The sequence below is a fragment of the Boleophthalmus pectinirostris genome, unplaced genomic scaffold (genome assembly GCF_026225935.1).
Source record: "Boleophthalmus pectinirostris isolate CB_2022bp ecotype Guang Dong unplaced genomic scaffold, ASM2622593v1 HiC_scaffold_15, whole genome shotgun sequence".
In the NCBI taxonomy this organism is placed as follows: Eukaryota; Metazoa; Chordata; class Actinopteri; order Gobiiformes; family Gobiidae; genus Boleophthalmus; species Boleophthalmus pectinirostris.
Window position 1 is genome coordinate 33,636,265 of NW_026571070.1, and position 16,103 is coordinate 33,652,367.

The following is a 16,103-nucleotide window of genomic DNA, read 5'->3' on the forward strand; positions in this document are numbered from 1 at the left end:
TTTAGGTGCCACTTTCTACGTCCGCTTAAGAATAGGGTGACCAGACTTCTCTATTTACCCAGGGCAGTCCCAGTTTTGAGCCTGTGTCCTCTGTCTCAGCAGATTTATACAAAACCACTGATTTATCTCAGTTTTATACAAGAATTGTCTCAGGTTTCCCTATTTTTGACCAATCTGATCTAAACCAGAACTACATCAAGTCTAAACCAGGACTAAAACCAGGACTATCACAATTTTTGACTAATCTGATCCTCGCCAACAGTAAAGAGGAACATAATTTGTTTTGCGAAAATACAGAAATCTGTGTTTGTGAATGACCATAAAGGGGGGGGGGGGTCAAAAATCCCTCAGATTATGACTGACAAAAGAATGAATAATGTTACACTCTCACAATTTTATTTTTACCAAACATCCCAACCCGAGAATGTACCAGTTTATAATTTTGAGAATCTGGTCACCCTATATAAGAAATACGTTTGAAGTAATGTTACTAGAGTACTATTTTTAGCTGCTCTTCCGCTGCTGGTCATTTTAAAACGCAGTAATAGTTTCCTAGTACTTTTATTGTGACAGAGCAGAGCGTGTATCCGGTGCGTGTGTGACTTGACGGTGTGCGGGGAGCGGAGCGGTAACCAGAGCGCAGCGTCGAGGAGCGCGCTGCTGTGTCCAGTCACTGCGTCTACTGCGGCTGGAGCGGCGTGAGAGCGGCGAGAGAGCGGCGAGCGCGCGTCACCAGCAGCCCACAGTGCCCCTCTACCCCCCCCCGCGCTGCCCCCCTCCCGTTCTCCCGACCCCTCCTCCAGCGCCGAGCCGCGTTCCGAGCGCGCAGGGCAGGATAGAGGAGCAGCGCGCAGCCGGGGGACGAGACACGGGCATGACGCAGCCGACGCGCGGATCGCTGTCAGGAGGAACACCGCGTTAAAGCAGCTTTTGGATTATCTGAGGGGGATTATACCTTCCAGTGGTGGATCTGGGCGAGGGAGCGGCGCGTGCTGGAGGTACAAGCGGGCCGGTGATGCAGCAGAGGCGGAGCGGGCACAGGCAGTGAGTCCGGGAGCAGGTGGAGGGCCAGACCGTCGCTCCCCAGCCGCCGCTCCGCCCCAGTCCAGCTGCATAGGCGCTAGTCCGGACCAGTTTGACCCGAGCCAGATGCGACGTGACGGTTCCAGCGCTCGCGTAGAGTAGGCACCCCGTGTGACAGCGCGTTTCGTGTTGCAGGTTTGGCTCTGCACCTAAACATACGGTAGGAGCATGGGTCTACCCCGAGAAGAGATGACTCTAAATATAGATATAGGCAATATTTAGTATGAAGTAGCCTCTGTAGCTTAGTTACTACGAGTGAGTTGTTGATAGAATAAGGTAGAGGCAGTGCATGGGTCATTCCATGTCACTGTGTTAGAATGTTACGATATTTTAAGACAAGTATAAGACTAAAATATATATAAGTAATCTATAGTCATAGTAGTACTCAGTTATACAAGTTAGTTTTAGATAGGAGCCCCAGTATAAAGTTAAACAGTACATTTTCTTTGTATGTTACTATAACGTGCAATTGCCTATATTTGTGAACCTTATGTCATCTCTGTCACATAACACCTGCGTTATTCAATATACTTTTTAATCAAAATAAGGCTGAATTTGCTTCTGCATACAAAGATAGGCACATTATTTGACTGGAATTACATTACATAGGCTGAAAACTTGAATTAGAAGTGAAAGTCATACGTGAATACATGGAAACGTCATCTCCGTCACCTGGTACACTGATTATTGAACTTTGTGGATATTTTTATTTTTTATTTTTCATCGAGCATTCCTAAATATTGCATTATGTTAAAGCCAAAACTACATACAAGATAAAGTTTACAACGTTAAGTCTTATGTGAATAGGCAGGAACGTCAACTCTGTCGCCTGGATCATACGTTATTGGATCTATTTTCTGGACTTGGATCTGCAAATTTTTGCTAAAATTGACTTATCAAAAAAATAAAAATAAAAATTGCTTTCTGCTTGAAACTCGTTGTGAAGTTTAGAATGTTGAGTCATATCTGAATACCTGGTTACATCATCTCTGTCACCTGGATCATATGTTATTGGATATATTCTGGACTTGGACCTTCTAGTTTTGAAGTTTTGATTTTTGCCTGCGCACTTGTTACTGAATCTCATCATAGACTAAAACGTAGAATGTCGAGTCATTTCTGAACACCTGGTTACGTCATCTCCGTCTCGTGGAGCGTGCCTACCACCCATACCCCGTGGACGTCACCATGTTACCGGGCGTGGGCGTGTTCGGCACCAGCCTGACGGCGCGGGTGATCGTGCCGCTGCTGCAGAAGGAGGGCTTCAGCGTGCGGGCGCTGTGGGGGCGGAGTCAGGAGGAGGCGGAGGAGTTGGCGCAGGAGATGGGCGTGGCCTTCTACACCAGTCGCATCGACGACGTTCTGCTGCACCAGGACGTGGACCTGGTCTGCATCAACCTGCCCCCTCCCCTCACACGCCAGATCGCCGTCAAGACCCTCGGTGAGTGTTCCAGCCTCATGACTTTTATATGTGTGCGTTTTATGTGACCTCTTTCGAAGTTTTTTATGACCTTCTTCTAACTGACAGGGTTCTTCTCTGACACGTGTGACATATATTCTCTGTTCACGTCACAAACCAGGAAAACATTTGGAAACATGCGATGACAACTTCCAGTGGGCTCTGTTTGCAATTGTACCATATTTTTCGGACTGTAAGGCGCACTTAAAATCCTTAAATTTTCTCAAAAATCCACAGTGCGCCTTATAATCCAGTGCACTTTACGTTTTAAATCTGGTTGTGTTTACTGACCTCGAACCGATTTTATGTGGTACACGGTACACTCAAAAATCTGTCAGACTGTTGTAGTACAACTTTGGTAAACTACAAAGCCGCACCGCTTGATGGATTGTCAGAGCATTACGGCTACAGTAATCAGGAGCCTTGCAGAGTTAGTCTGAAAGAAGCTAAACCACATCAGCGCACAAGGAGGTGTTTTTATCAGAGCTTATAGTTTCTGCAAATAATCCATGTGGTTTTAAGTTTTGTTTCAGTAAAACGTAAACAAATGTGCACAAAGCTGCATTAAACACATTATTACTCAATGAGTCGTCCTTGTAAGAAATAAAAAACAAATTTAAGCGATCCACCCACATTCACATTCATAATCCACATTCACAAAGACAGAGAGGCAACGATCTGCCGATGGATCATAGACGCCTGGACTAAGAATCAGTCTCAAGTGTTGTCTGTTTGTTTCACTTAATGCGCCTTATAATCCGGTGCAATTTATGTATGAAAATAGAATTCAACATTATTGATACTGCGCCATATAATCCAGTGCACCTTTTAGTCCAGAAAATACGGTAAATCTGACAAAATCTAGGAAAAATGAGAAAATGTTCCAGTTTTCTTCATCTCCATGTCATTGTAGTGTTCCGATATGTTTGACTAATCAACACTTCCAACCATACTTCAGTTTTCATCATTTCCCCACTGACACACATCTCTGTACTGGTGCAAAAATGAGAGCATCAAATTCCAGATGATTCCAAACAGCACATACGTCTGCAGTCTTCATTTTACCACTGATCACATTTACTTCAGTGGGTTTGATCACAGTCGGTCGGTGAATCCAGTGTCGGGAACTACACCGGAAGTTGTCTTCACATGTTTCCAAACGTCTTTCTGGTTTGTGACGAAAGCGTGAGTAGAGTGTATTTTTCATAGCACTCCAGCCTTTTTCTTCAGCCCTATTATCCTGGGAATGATATTTTACTGCTAGTTTTAAATTGTCTGCCATTGTAGCTTTTAGATATAACTCTTTGGATGTGAGACAGGCCGGATATTACGGTTCTGAGTGTGAAATAAGCTGTGGTAGCACTTTAAAACCTCAGATAAAACCTGCTTTTTTAAATGATTCATGATATTGACCACCAGTCTATGGCCTTCCACATGGTCTATGATTCAATCTGTAGCAATATACAGTAAATTTGGACAGCCCTGTTCTGTGAGTTTCTGGGGAAAATGTGTTGAATGTGGAGGAACGGACTTGGGACACTTAAGATCATAGATTAATAACTGTAATAAGACTGTGATACACAGAGAGAGACTGGTATTGCTCTTACAACACCAGTAGTAAACGCAGAAAGTCCTGATTTCTAAAGTTTTCTAGATGTAAATGTCACTTTGTAAGCGATTCAGGTGGCAGCAATCAAAACTGGGACATTGTAATTTGTCGGAGCCTTCCACTTCCACATTTTGTTCAAATGCAGAAGGGTCTGGAATGGGACCATGGAGCGTGACGAACCTCTGGCCAAACTTGGGACAGTTCAACTACAGCTGCTCATTTATATCACGTGTGTCTCAAATGCAGATGACATCTCCTCATATCATTCAGAACTAAATATATCACTTCTTTTACTTGAGATAAATAAGAGTTTAGTGTTTCAGCTGTTGATTCTGTAGAAGTCTGAGCCTGTTTTACTTCTTTGAGTGATTTTTGTTTTTTCTTTGTATGGACCTTGTGTTTTTGTGACTGGTTAATTCTCCTTCCAGACCCACTCGTCTCTGTAAAGTTTTGTAAAAGCCTGTGGGTCCCTATGCCTCTCTGTGCTCGCCAAAGTTGTAATAGTGAGTAAATAGTAAAAGTACCGTATTTTCTGGGCTATTACACGCTCTGGATTATAAGGCGCACTGTCATTAAATGATCTATCTTCGAACTTTTTTTCACAAATAAACCACACTGGACTTTAAAAGAAACCCAACAGTGTGATGGGTGAGTGGTTTTGTTTGTTTGTTCGTTCACGGTGACTCTGGGCTTTGTTCAGTTGTGGCGTGTAGGGAGGGTGTGTCTGGGACCAACAGATTGTCGGCGTGTTCACAGTGACTCAGTTGTTCAGTTGTGTCTAGAAGCGGCACATTGCACTCGCTTTTTCGGTTCGTTCCTCCGTTCTGTTCCTCGTCGGTGTGGAGTGATGAGTGTGTCTGTGGGTGTGTTTCTCTGTGTGGTCGCTGTCTGCTCCGTGTGTGTTTGTGTGTTCTGTGGGTGGTGCAGCTTTGTAGTTTACTGAAGTCGTGCTGGGACACCTGAGTGGATTCGTGTATAGGTGCTCTGGATTGTGGGGCGCAGTCTAATAGCTCGGAAAATACGGTAATGTTTTTTCTCAATAAAGAAAGTCGTTTAAATCCTTGTAGAGTTTGTGAAGGAAAAAATACTGACTGTTGTGTGTGAGACGGCAACACTGAAGGTTGTACTGGTAGTTTTTGTTGTTACCGTGATGTTAAATTCCACTTACACATTTGAAATTTTGAAAAACACCACACTTAAATGAACGTCTGATGGAAATACTTAAAGTGGAGATATTATACAATTTGCAATTTATTTGCAATTTATTTATTTATTTGAGACAGGGACAGCGCACAATTTTCGCATTAACCTTGACAGGAGAGATGCATTGTACATCAGGTTGTAGCATCAGTGCTAATTTCCACCTGTTGTCCCTGGACAGGTTCATTGATTGATTGTATTTAACTGACCTTGACTATCAACTGTTCCGGAGACCTGTAACATGTTTCTATAACATATTTAGATCACCATGTTATCTTTTATTGTTCTGTAAATGCGATGTACTCCGAAAACCAAACAACTATTTCACTTTCATTTTTCACATTCTGAGGTCCCCCCCCCCCCACTTCCCCTTCAGAGCATCGTCACAAGCAATCAGCGTGCACCCAGTGTTGGGGAGTAACAGATTACATGTACCAGGATTATGTAATTGGAGTACAAATTATGAGTAACTGTATTCAGTTACAGTTACTGTTTCTGTGAGTGGTAATTGGATTACAATTACTTTGATAAAATAAATGGATTAGACGGCAGTATTTTCCTGTTTTGAGCTGGGCTATATCCCATTTTTTAAAAAAAATTATTACTTTGGTAATTCCACTCATTGCCGGAAACCCAAACAGAACAAGCACAAAAAGAGCTGTGTCTTATTAACGTTTGTGGCGTCGGTCACTCAGTGGACGAGGTTGAGGAGCCAGTAGAACAGAGCCACCAGTGCACAGGTAAAAATGTATTCATGTCCTCAAAATTCAGACATCAGTTCGTATTTAAAGAAGAAAGGAACCGCGCTTCCTCCTGTGCACATCTAAACCAGAACTAACACCAGGACTAAAACCAAGACTAAATTAGGACTAAAACCAGGACTAAACCTGGACTAAAAGGCAGCAGTGATCTCATATATAAAGCATTTCTCTATCAATAATATTTTTAATCTGTTCAAGGAAAGACTGGACTTTTTATTGTCTTTTAACAGACAAAACTTCTTATGTTCAGATTTCCTAGTCTTTGCTTTTCTACAACAAACCTGTTCGTGGAGACTTGGGCTCAACAGACAATTTGAAGAGAACAAACAAGAATTTTCAGGATGTGGTTGGTACATTCATGTCGTTTTAAAAAGCATGACAATATCAAGTAATCCAAAGTATTCAGATTATGTTACTCACTTTAAGTAATTTAATGGATTATGTTACAAACTACATTTTGGGGTATGTAATCTGTAATCTGTAGGGGAATACATTTTAAAAGTCACCTTCCCAACACTGCGTGCACCCCACTAATGAAACTACTGCACATCACATCAGGTTTGTGTAGTTGTAGTGTGTTTTGTATCATGTTTTTGTATATTTTTGGAGAATTAGCGTGGGAGCATGGGGGATGTAGACTTGTGGGCCCAGAAGAGATCACTTAATTACTCAAACATGCAAAGTCAACTTCTAAAACCTCTTCAGGCATGTTTTTTGACAAGGGAACAGCGGTAAAGGTCTAGTTTGCATAATACCCCCTCTTTAAGTGGAGTGTCTTGCCCAATGACACTATGACAGGTGGTAAAACTGTGATTGAACTCATTACTTTTGGGTTAAAAGATGAAACTAAAGTGATTATTGCATTTCTGAGAGTGAGTACTGCATACTGACACAAGGAGTACACCTTTTTCACATCAGCCGGAAGTAGGGATGGGCATTCGATGAAATTTTCTTAATCGATCGTCGGAAGAATTAACGATCGATTATCGGTTAATCATTAACGTTTTTATATTAAAATGATCATCATTATTATTAATATCTGCACTACTAATCTGCATAAATAAATTCTACTTTACGACGTATAAACTGTGACCGCAAATCTTTTTCCCACTGGACACCAAAACATATGTGCTGCTTTATACACTGTGCACATGGACTCACACTTGTCCCAAACGCAACGGAAAGTGTGGAATTTCTTGTACAAATCATCGTTAAATACACATTTGTGCTTCGGTACGTTGCAGACTGACTGTGTTTGCTCACTCCTTCTAAGTGCAGAGAGCTACATGTACGGACCCTGTTTGGTCACACAGCAACCTACATTCAGTTTGTCGATTAAAATTAACGTAATCGATGAAATTCTTAATGATCAATTATCGATTAATCGACTAATCATGCCCATCCCTAGCTGGAAGTCCCGCCCCGTGAGGTCGCAGAACTTCCGGTTGATGCTTTTCTGCGACAAAATATCTGTGGAAATGTCTGGCGTATTCTCCAGCAGCTTCATAAATCTGCCACATCACCAAACTGATCCACAACTATCAAGATAAGAAAGATGAAAGTGTGAAGTAGAACAACAATGAGCATTACTGAACTACTAACTGAACAAATCTAATGTTATGCTCATGAATAAAACAGAAGGAACTTGAACTCAGACTGATTCTAGAATTCAAATGAAAAATCGATTTCATGATGTAAATATTGGAATAGATGGATACATTTGTGCAGTGTGAATGTGAGACGTGATCTGTGAACATCTGTAACATTCTGCACACATCTGTCTGTGCCAATATCCACATCATGAAATCAATTTTTCATTTGAATTCTAGAATCAGTCTTAGTTCACAAGTTACTTCTTAATGAATTACTTCTTACTTATGTTATTCATGAGCATAACATGAGTTTTGTTCAGTGTGTCACTAATATGTTGTTGTTCTTCTTTAAGTTTTCATCTTTCTTTCCTAGTTGTGGATAAATTCTTCATGAAGAATGTTTATCCTTTGTGGACCTTGTTGGTTGAAAATTTGGTGATTTATGAAGCTGGTCACACACATTTACACACACATTTTGCCACAGAAAACCATTAACCAGACGTTCCACAAACCTGCCAGGCGGGACATCCGGCCGTTGTGAAAAAGTCTATAACTACACTGATACCAGAATGATGTCACTCTTCAAACTTGTTCATGTTCTCCACCCAGTCACAGACAGCAGCACACTGTGTCCATCCTACTTTAGGGCAGGGACACAGCTCTTTACATTTTCATTCTTATCATTTGTTATTATTTCAGACATTGTAAACTGGCTTGAGTTACATCGAGTTAATTATAGTATTGTAATTGTCTAATAACTCTGCTTTGCAAATAAGAAAATCAGGAGTGTTTCATAAGTTGTTTCATAATAATCCTCAATTTTACGATTTAAAAATTTTTCAGAATCTGGATTATTAAAACACAACTTCCATTCATTCATTTCCCAGCCCTGTCCCTTTATTCCAACAGCAGCTGAACAGGGCACAGAACCAAAAAACAAAACAGTGAGTTTTTGAGACTCAGGAAATACCTAAGACCTGACTGAAAATGTGACATTGTTGTGTGTTTGTGATTGGTCACAGTGGTCAGGCCTCATACTCAGACTTAATGCATTTGTCATGTTGGTTTGAAGAATGCACAAAACACAAAACACACTGGTCATCAGGCGTTTCACGGATACTGATGTTTGTTCATTCCACAGACTGTAGATATAAACAGACATACAGAAGATACTTGTTTTATTTTACACAAGAGTCCATGAAAAGGCTGAGATGGAAAAGTTTGAGTCACCTGTTTGGATCAGGAGACGTCACACTGTTTAATGAACAGAATCATATGACGCCTTCATGAGAACATTCTATAAAGAGCCTGACTAAATAAGAGCTCACTAATTATATCACTGAGACATGAGTACTGCAGTTTGTTGTGAAAGTTTTTCCTGACCGCACAGTCCCTTTTGGAATCGAACCACAGAGCGTGAAAAACCTTTGTCCAAACTTGAGACGGTCCAACCAAAGCCTCAACATTGAGCTACTCTCACCTCACAAACTGTGCACATGACCTCACACTTGTCTCGACTGGGACGGAAAATGGAGAATTTCTTGTTCATGTCATTGTTAAATGCGCATTTACACTTCGCCATGTTGCAGACTGACCGACTGTTTGTGTCTCGCTCCTTCTGAGTTACACAGAGCTACAAAAGATGCTCAAATTAATGCCCCCAATGAACGGAAATGAAAACGCGGACATTTCCATCACTTAAAAAAAACAAAAACCTGACGCCCAGGACAGGACGCAAAAACGGACATGTCTAGGGAAAAACGGACGTTTGGTCACCCTTGTATCACATGTCTCTCAAATGCATAAAACATCTCCTCACGAAAATTCTCTTGACTTTCACAACAAAATATAGAACTTTTTTTACCTGAGATAAGTCATAGTTTGGGGTTTCGATTGTTGATTCTGACATAATCCACACTGTTTCTCCGTCCTTTATGTTGTTTTTCTTCCTTTTTAATGTGCCATGTTTGAACAGAGCATGTGTCTCTCTGATTGGTTAATCCACCTGTCAATCATCTGAAATCAGGGACACAGGATATGCTCGACCTGCGTGTGGTTCTGGCTGGTCAGAGAGGTAAATATTGAGCTGTTGATCGTGTTGATAGAGGCAGACCGGCCGCCACTCTTCCATCAGTCTGCCTCAGGAGCATTTGTGCTACAGAAGAGTCCGTTTTTAGTTAGTTTCTTCAAATTACGTTCAAGGTGTGTGATGTGAGTTTTCTGGTAGGGGGTCTGCTGTCTGCTGGTCTCCATGGAGATGTTTCTGTCTGACATGTTCCACAGAAAAACAGCTCATATGACACGATATTCTCATCTGTGTTCTAATGTTTCCTCGTCACAAACAGACCTGGACTTGTGTTTTGTTTCATTCACACGTTTAACACACAAACTGCACATTTAGACTGAGTTCTTCTCTCAAACTGAAAACACTGTTCCACTTTGTCTTAATACAGGAAGCGCTCCACTGTGTTTTTAAACTCTCTTTCTACTCTTTAATGCATTTACTAGAATCTTTCAGATGATTTCAAACCTGGATTTGCTCATCTCTACTAAACTAAAGTTAAAAGGAGCTGTTCACTTGAAAACTACCACTTGATGACATCACAAGGTGGGACAAAACACAACTCCAGGTCTGTTTTTGAGGAGGTAACATTCTAACACGACTTAAAGCTCACTACAGTTTTCAATTTTGTGTAATATTGGACCTTTAAAGAAAAATGAATTCTGTCAACTGGACTTTGGTTGGCAGTGTGACTCCAACTCTCCCTGATGAATGCTGTTGTTGTGTCCTTTGGCAAGACACTTAACCCGACTTGCCCTCATTGTCTGTATTCACTGGTGTACGAGTGTGTGTGTGAATGGGTGAGCAGTTTTTGATGTAAAGACTCGAAGGTGGAAAAGCGTTGTACAAAAATGTGATTGACAAAGGGTACGTTTGAGACGAGGGACGTTTTAAACCCCAAATGTGGGTCAGAAAAGGGTACAGGAGGTCCTCAGGCACACAGGCCTGGGTCACACTCAAACAGTGAGGAGAGCGTGAGGGACGTGGAGCAGAGCTGAGACGGTCTCTGGAGACAGAATGCTCTGCTCGCAGGCGTCAGCAGCTCTGGAGTTTGTGCTGAAAACAAGGAAAAGACTGATATCACAGTTTAGATGAAATAACACACAATTTTGAGTTGATATTGACAAAATGGTTCTCCATGGGACAAAGAAACACTTTTTTTTTGTTACGAATCCACCATAACAAGTATATAGTATCGAATAGTTTTCACATGTCACTATTTTCTGATGTTCTAATGTTTTCTCATCACAAACAGACCTGGAGTTTTGTTTCATTCACATGTTTAACACACAGACCCTGCACATTTAGAAAACTCAGCTCCACCTTGTGATACAGAAAGTGTTCTATTGTGTTTTTAAATGAGTCCACTGCTACATGACATCACAAGGTGGAACAGAGCATCTTGAGTTTTGGAGATGCAGACAAACTAACAATAAAGAGTTATTCAAACATGTGTGAATGAAACAAAACACAACTCCAGGTCTGTTTTTGTTTTTGAGGTAACAACATTCTAACATGGTTTAAAGCTCACAGTAGTTCATTTTGTGCAATTATGGAACTTTAAGGAAGATGAAGTCACTTCTAAGTCACTGATCAGCTGGGATCTTTTTAATGAAGACGTCTACAGTAAAAGCATGTGGTGTGTGAGTTCAGACTTATAAATATAACTCATTAAAAGTCTGTGTTTGTATATTCAGAAAATAAATAATGAAATCCGTTTTAATTGTTTTACTAAGACAAATAAAATGGAATTAAAAATGAAATGTGTTTGATTAATATGTCCTAAGCAGCAGCAGCATCCAGATCCCCCTGCATGCTGTCCCAGTCCCAGTTTTGAGCCTATGTCCCCTGTCCCAGTGGATTTATCCAAAATCACTGATTTGTCCCAGTTTTATACAAGAAATGTGAAGAAAGGTGTCCCTATTTTTGACCAATCTGATCCTGCCAACAGTAAAGAGAGACATAAACTGTCATTTGTTTACGTAAAGTGCAGAAAAGCTGCTTAAAATGATGAAAACACAAAGAAAATGTGACTGCACTGCCATGTTAGTCATGAATGGGCCGTGTGCAGAACAATTTTCCTTAATTGCACAATCGATTCAGTTTTATTATTACCAGTCATCACAAACCGGATGTGCAGTTTTTTATTTTGAAAAATCTGGTCACCAACAATTGGGTTTCCATCAATAGTAATACAGTTTAAAAATATGAGTTTAAAATATATATAGTCTTTCAGTGTGTCTTATAGTGTTGTCATGATACTAAAACATGAATACTCAATACTCAGTAGAATGTGATTTTCAACATTAAATTGTAGAACTTTCTTTTCTATTTCCATGTGTCCTTATGTGTGTGATCCTCAGTGGTGCAAGTGGGGTCCACATCCTATTCTGACATCCCTTCACAACAACATGTCTCTATTTAGATGTGCCTAAACACTTTCAAGTATCGCTATCCCAACACATCATATATGGTTCAATCTGCAGATCGCCTACATGATGAAATGAATGAAGCACCAAGGCCCATGCAGCCTCCGTTTTAGATTCAATATTTTCCAAAGCACTGGCCTATGCTCTTTTTTTTAAATGCAGGACTGTTTCCCACGGCGATCAGTTAGGTAAGTAAGTCTTTATATATATATAGCGCTTTTCACAGACATTTCTTGTCCCCAAAGACACTTTACAGAGCATTATTCATTCACTCTATACCCAGTGATGGTAAGCTACTATTGTAGCCACAGCTGCCCTGGGGCACACTGACAGAAGCATAGCTGCCAAACCAATCACACCATCAGTTTCTCTGACCACCACCATCACTCACACACCACTTTCATACTAGGCAATGTGGGTGAAGTGTCTTGCCTAAGGACACAATGATTGAATTGATTGTATTTAACTGACCTTGACTATCAACTGTTTATGGACCTGGAGCATGTTTTGGGTTGATGGGGGAAACCCATCCAGACACAGGGAGAAACAGAAAGGCCCGGGTGACCCGGGGATCGAACCCAGAACCTTCTTGCTGTGAGGCATGAGTGCTAGCCACTCAGCCACTGTGCCACCTCAATTTCCACGGTCTGATCTCCTCTGTGACCCAAGTATTCTCTGATCAAGTGTCTTATGAAATATGGGAGCGCAAAGTATAATAGTCTATCACATTAATGTTATTCATGTCGGAAAAGTGGAATGTTTGAAAAGTGCCACAACTCCGACAATGAGGAAAAAAAAAATTCAAAATAGTCGGACGCTTGAAAAATAATGTTTATGCCGCTGCTCCAACAATTAGACGTCAATGTGTGAAAAGCATCATGTTGGTGTAGGAGCATTGAACCTGTCCAAGAAGGTGCCATAGTGTCCATGGGTGTATACTAGTCTGTGCTTTCAAGAAAGTTTCACTTCTGTCCTTTCTAGTATCAATACCTGCTCAAATAAGTTTCTAGTTTCAATACTGGTTTTAGTAATGATCAGTTTCTGATTTTTACTACTTTTGACAACCCGAGTGCCTTATAAATCACATCTGTGTAAGAAACAATTTGGGATTAGGTGTTATAAGTACTTTTTACTTCACCCTAAACCCTTTCAGTCCTGATCTATGGGATTGTAGTCTATGTTTTGTTTTGTTTTGTTTTGCAGTGCTGCGAAATGACCGACTAAACTACTACTACTAAAACACACTGGGTATGTCTTGCTTTCCGGTTCAACTTGTGACCTTAAACGGCTTCAAGATAACACGGCCAGCGAGCTTTTGTATTGTGTAAAATACCAAAGTGACTAACAGTGCGGCGCATGTGCTCATACCAGGGTCAGCATGTCAACACACACACATTTCTCTCACCGTCCTCCGCTCTGTTTGCTCTCATTGTCTACCTGCGGGTCAAAGGTCATCTGTTCCATTTGCACATGCGGCTAACTCACTGCCTCACGTTAGCGCGGGCCGTTTACGCGGACACATTATCATTATTTCATTCATGCGTGGAGCCAGCATCAGGAGCTGACGTGAGCGGCATAGGAAAGTATGATGCAGTCTGTGTGTGTGTGTGTGTGTGTGTGTGTGTGTGTCTGTGTGTATATGGTAGGTTAGAGCACTTCCTCTTTTGTCGCGGCGCAGGCTGATGTTATCAGTGAGAGCGTAGCAAAGCTCACCTCAGCCGCTCCAACGTGTGAAGTGTGGGAGTGCACAGACAGAGAGCACAGGCAGGAAGTGATCACTCAAAAAAGAAGAAGTGTTTTTTTCAGTTTCAAGTGCAGTTCTGATCATCTGGACCATTTCTGTTTTTATTTTTCAGATGACATTCACTCATGTCCACTTATGTTTAATACAGATTAGGAGCAGTAAAATGTAGATTTTTGTTGTAATACAGTGAGTAATAAGATCTAGTCCAGGGGTCACTCATTTTGGTCCGGGGGTCGTATCCAACCGACTTTGATCCCAAAGGGTCCGGATCAGAAAACTCATGACATATAAACCCCAAAAATAACAATAAGTTCAAATATTTGTGCAGAGAAACACAAATCTATTACAGAAATTGATGAATTGATGAACTCTTTCTTTTACAAAAACTTTGAGAAAAATACAATTTCAACACAATGTTTTAACATGAACTTGTATGTAAACAGGAATAAGTCAATTTTTCTTGTAAAATCCTGCACTCGGCTCCACTTTTCTCATGTTGGACATTTTTCTGATGAGGGTGTCACGGTCAACAGTCAAAACGATCGTCCTTTAAGAGCGTTTGGAAAGAGACAAGTCTTCATTTGTGCTGCTCTGTGATAAACACCACAGAAAATTAACAAGATTTTAATAGAAAATATTATTAATATATTTTAGTAGAAAATCAACCAAGGGCCAGATTAAAAGTCTTGGAGGGCCAGATCCAGCCCCCAGGCCGTATGTTTGACACCCCTGATGTAGTCAGTAATAGAAATGATCAGGTTCAACATTTGTGAATTTACTAGGGCAGACGTCCCTGTTTAACCGGGACAGTCCCAGTTTTGAATTATGTGTCCCCTGTCCCAGCAGATTTATACAAAACCACTGATTTGTCCCAGCCTGATTCATCAGCCGCTTTCACTTCATTGAAACCGTATGACTTTGCAGCATTACAATTTGTTCACTCGAAAGTACGTGGGTACTTTTTATCATTTAACCAATCACTCCTATTTGGTTGTGATGTATGTAATGTTCCACTAACGGGGCTAACTGGTATATTAAGCTTTTCCCAAATCCAGTAGGAAGAAGGACAATAACGTCTTTCCCCTTGATAAAATTCACCAAACATTCACTTTATTCTCTGTAAGAAGATGACACCCAGTCCTACTGAAACTAATCAGAAACTTGCTGTGCTCAATGTCAGATCTTTATGTAACAAATCATTTCTAATTCATGATTTTATTTCTTCTTTTAATCTTGACTTTATGTTTTTAACTGAAACATGGCTTGACAAAAAACACAGGTCATGCAGTGCTAGTGGAATCAACCCCTCCCAACTTCAAAAAAAAAACACGAGCAAATAAAAAGGGTGGAGGAGTGTGTGCTTTTTTTAGAGATCATTTGGTTACACACAGGTTGTCATTTGGGGTGTTTTCATCATTTGAGTATGTTTCCTTCCAAATGGAGCTAAAACAATCACCGTCCAGACTCTACATCGTCATATACAAACCTCCTCCTGATGATTTTACTGAGATGCTTTCAGTTGTATGCACTTTGATGGTTTAGTCATTACAGGTGGATTTTAATCCACGTGAATGTCTGTGTTGATAGAATAATGTTTGAGATAAAACTAACCTTGTATCACATGAATCGTTGCATGTTGAGGGACTATTTTCTCATATATCAGTCCGCCGCTACTGAGCTTTCTATCTGGAAGAACAACTCACTGCTGCTGCGCACACCTTCACATCCTTCAAATGCAAGGTTGGTTTTACTTCTAAATTATTCTATCAACACAGACATTCACATGGACAGTCTGGTGTAATAATAGATTTGTTTTGGGTGTTTTGTGGAGTGGGTAAGACTGTTTTTAGTGGCAGGAGAACTATGACCATTGACATGCACTAGTCTAGCACCAGTGACCTCTGCAAATACAAGGACTGGATGGAATATTTTAAAAAGTGTCTCCACACGTCTCCAACACTCTGACTCATGAGGAAATGAGGCCCTATGTCCAAAATTCCGAACTGTCCCGTTAATACTCATGTAGTATGAGTGTGTTTTACAGTGTATGACGGGTGTTGTTTTGTGAAGTGTGTGGGTGCTGTGGCCTTGGTCCAGGAGGGGACTAAGGAGGTAAATGAGCTTTGGCTGCATTTTTGCAAGTACATTTTTTCTCTTGCATTAT

General features: G+C 40.8%; 1 protein-coding gene across 1 annotated transcript in view; it reads left to right on the top strand.

Moving 5' to 3' along the window:
• The first annotated feature begins 587 nt into the window (after positions 1-587).
• gfod1 (glucose-fructose oxidoreductase domain containing 1) overlaps positions 588-16,103 on the top strand; it is a 57,084-nt gene continuing 41,568 nt past the window's right edge. The window contains exon 1 of the mRNA XM_020940650.2: positions 588-2,524. Coding sequence (XP_020796309.1) covers positions 2,272-2,524 — 253 coding nt within the window. The 5' untranslated portion in view covers positions 588-2,271. The remainder of the gene's footprint in view (positions 2,525-16,103) is intronic.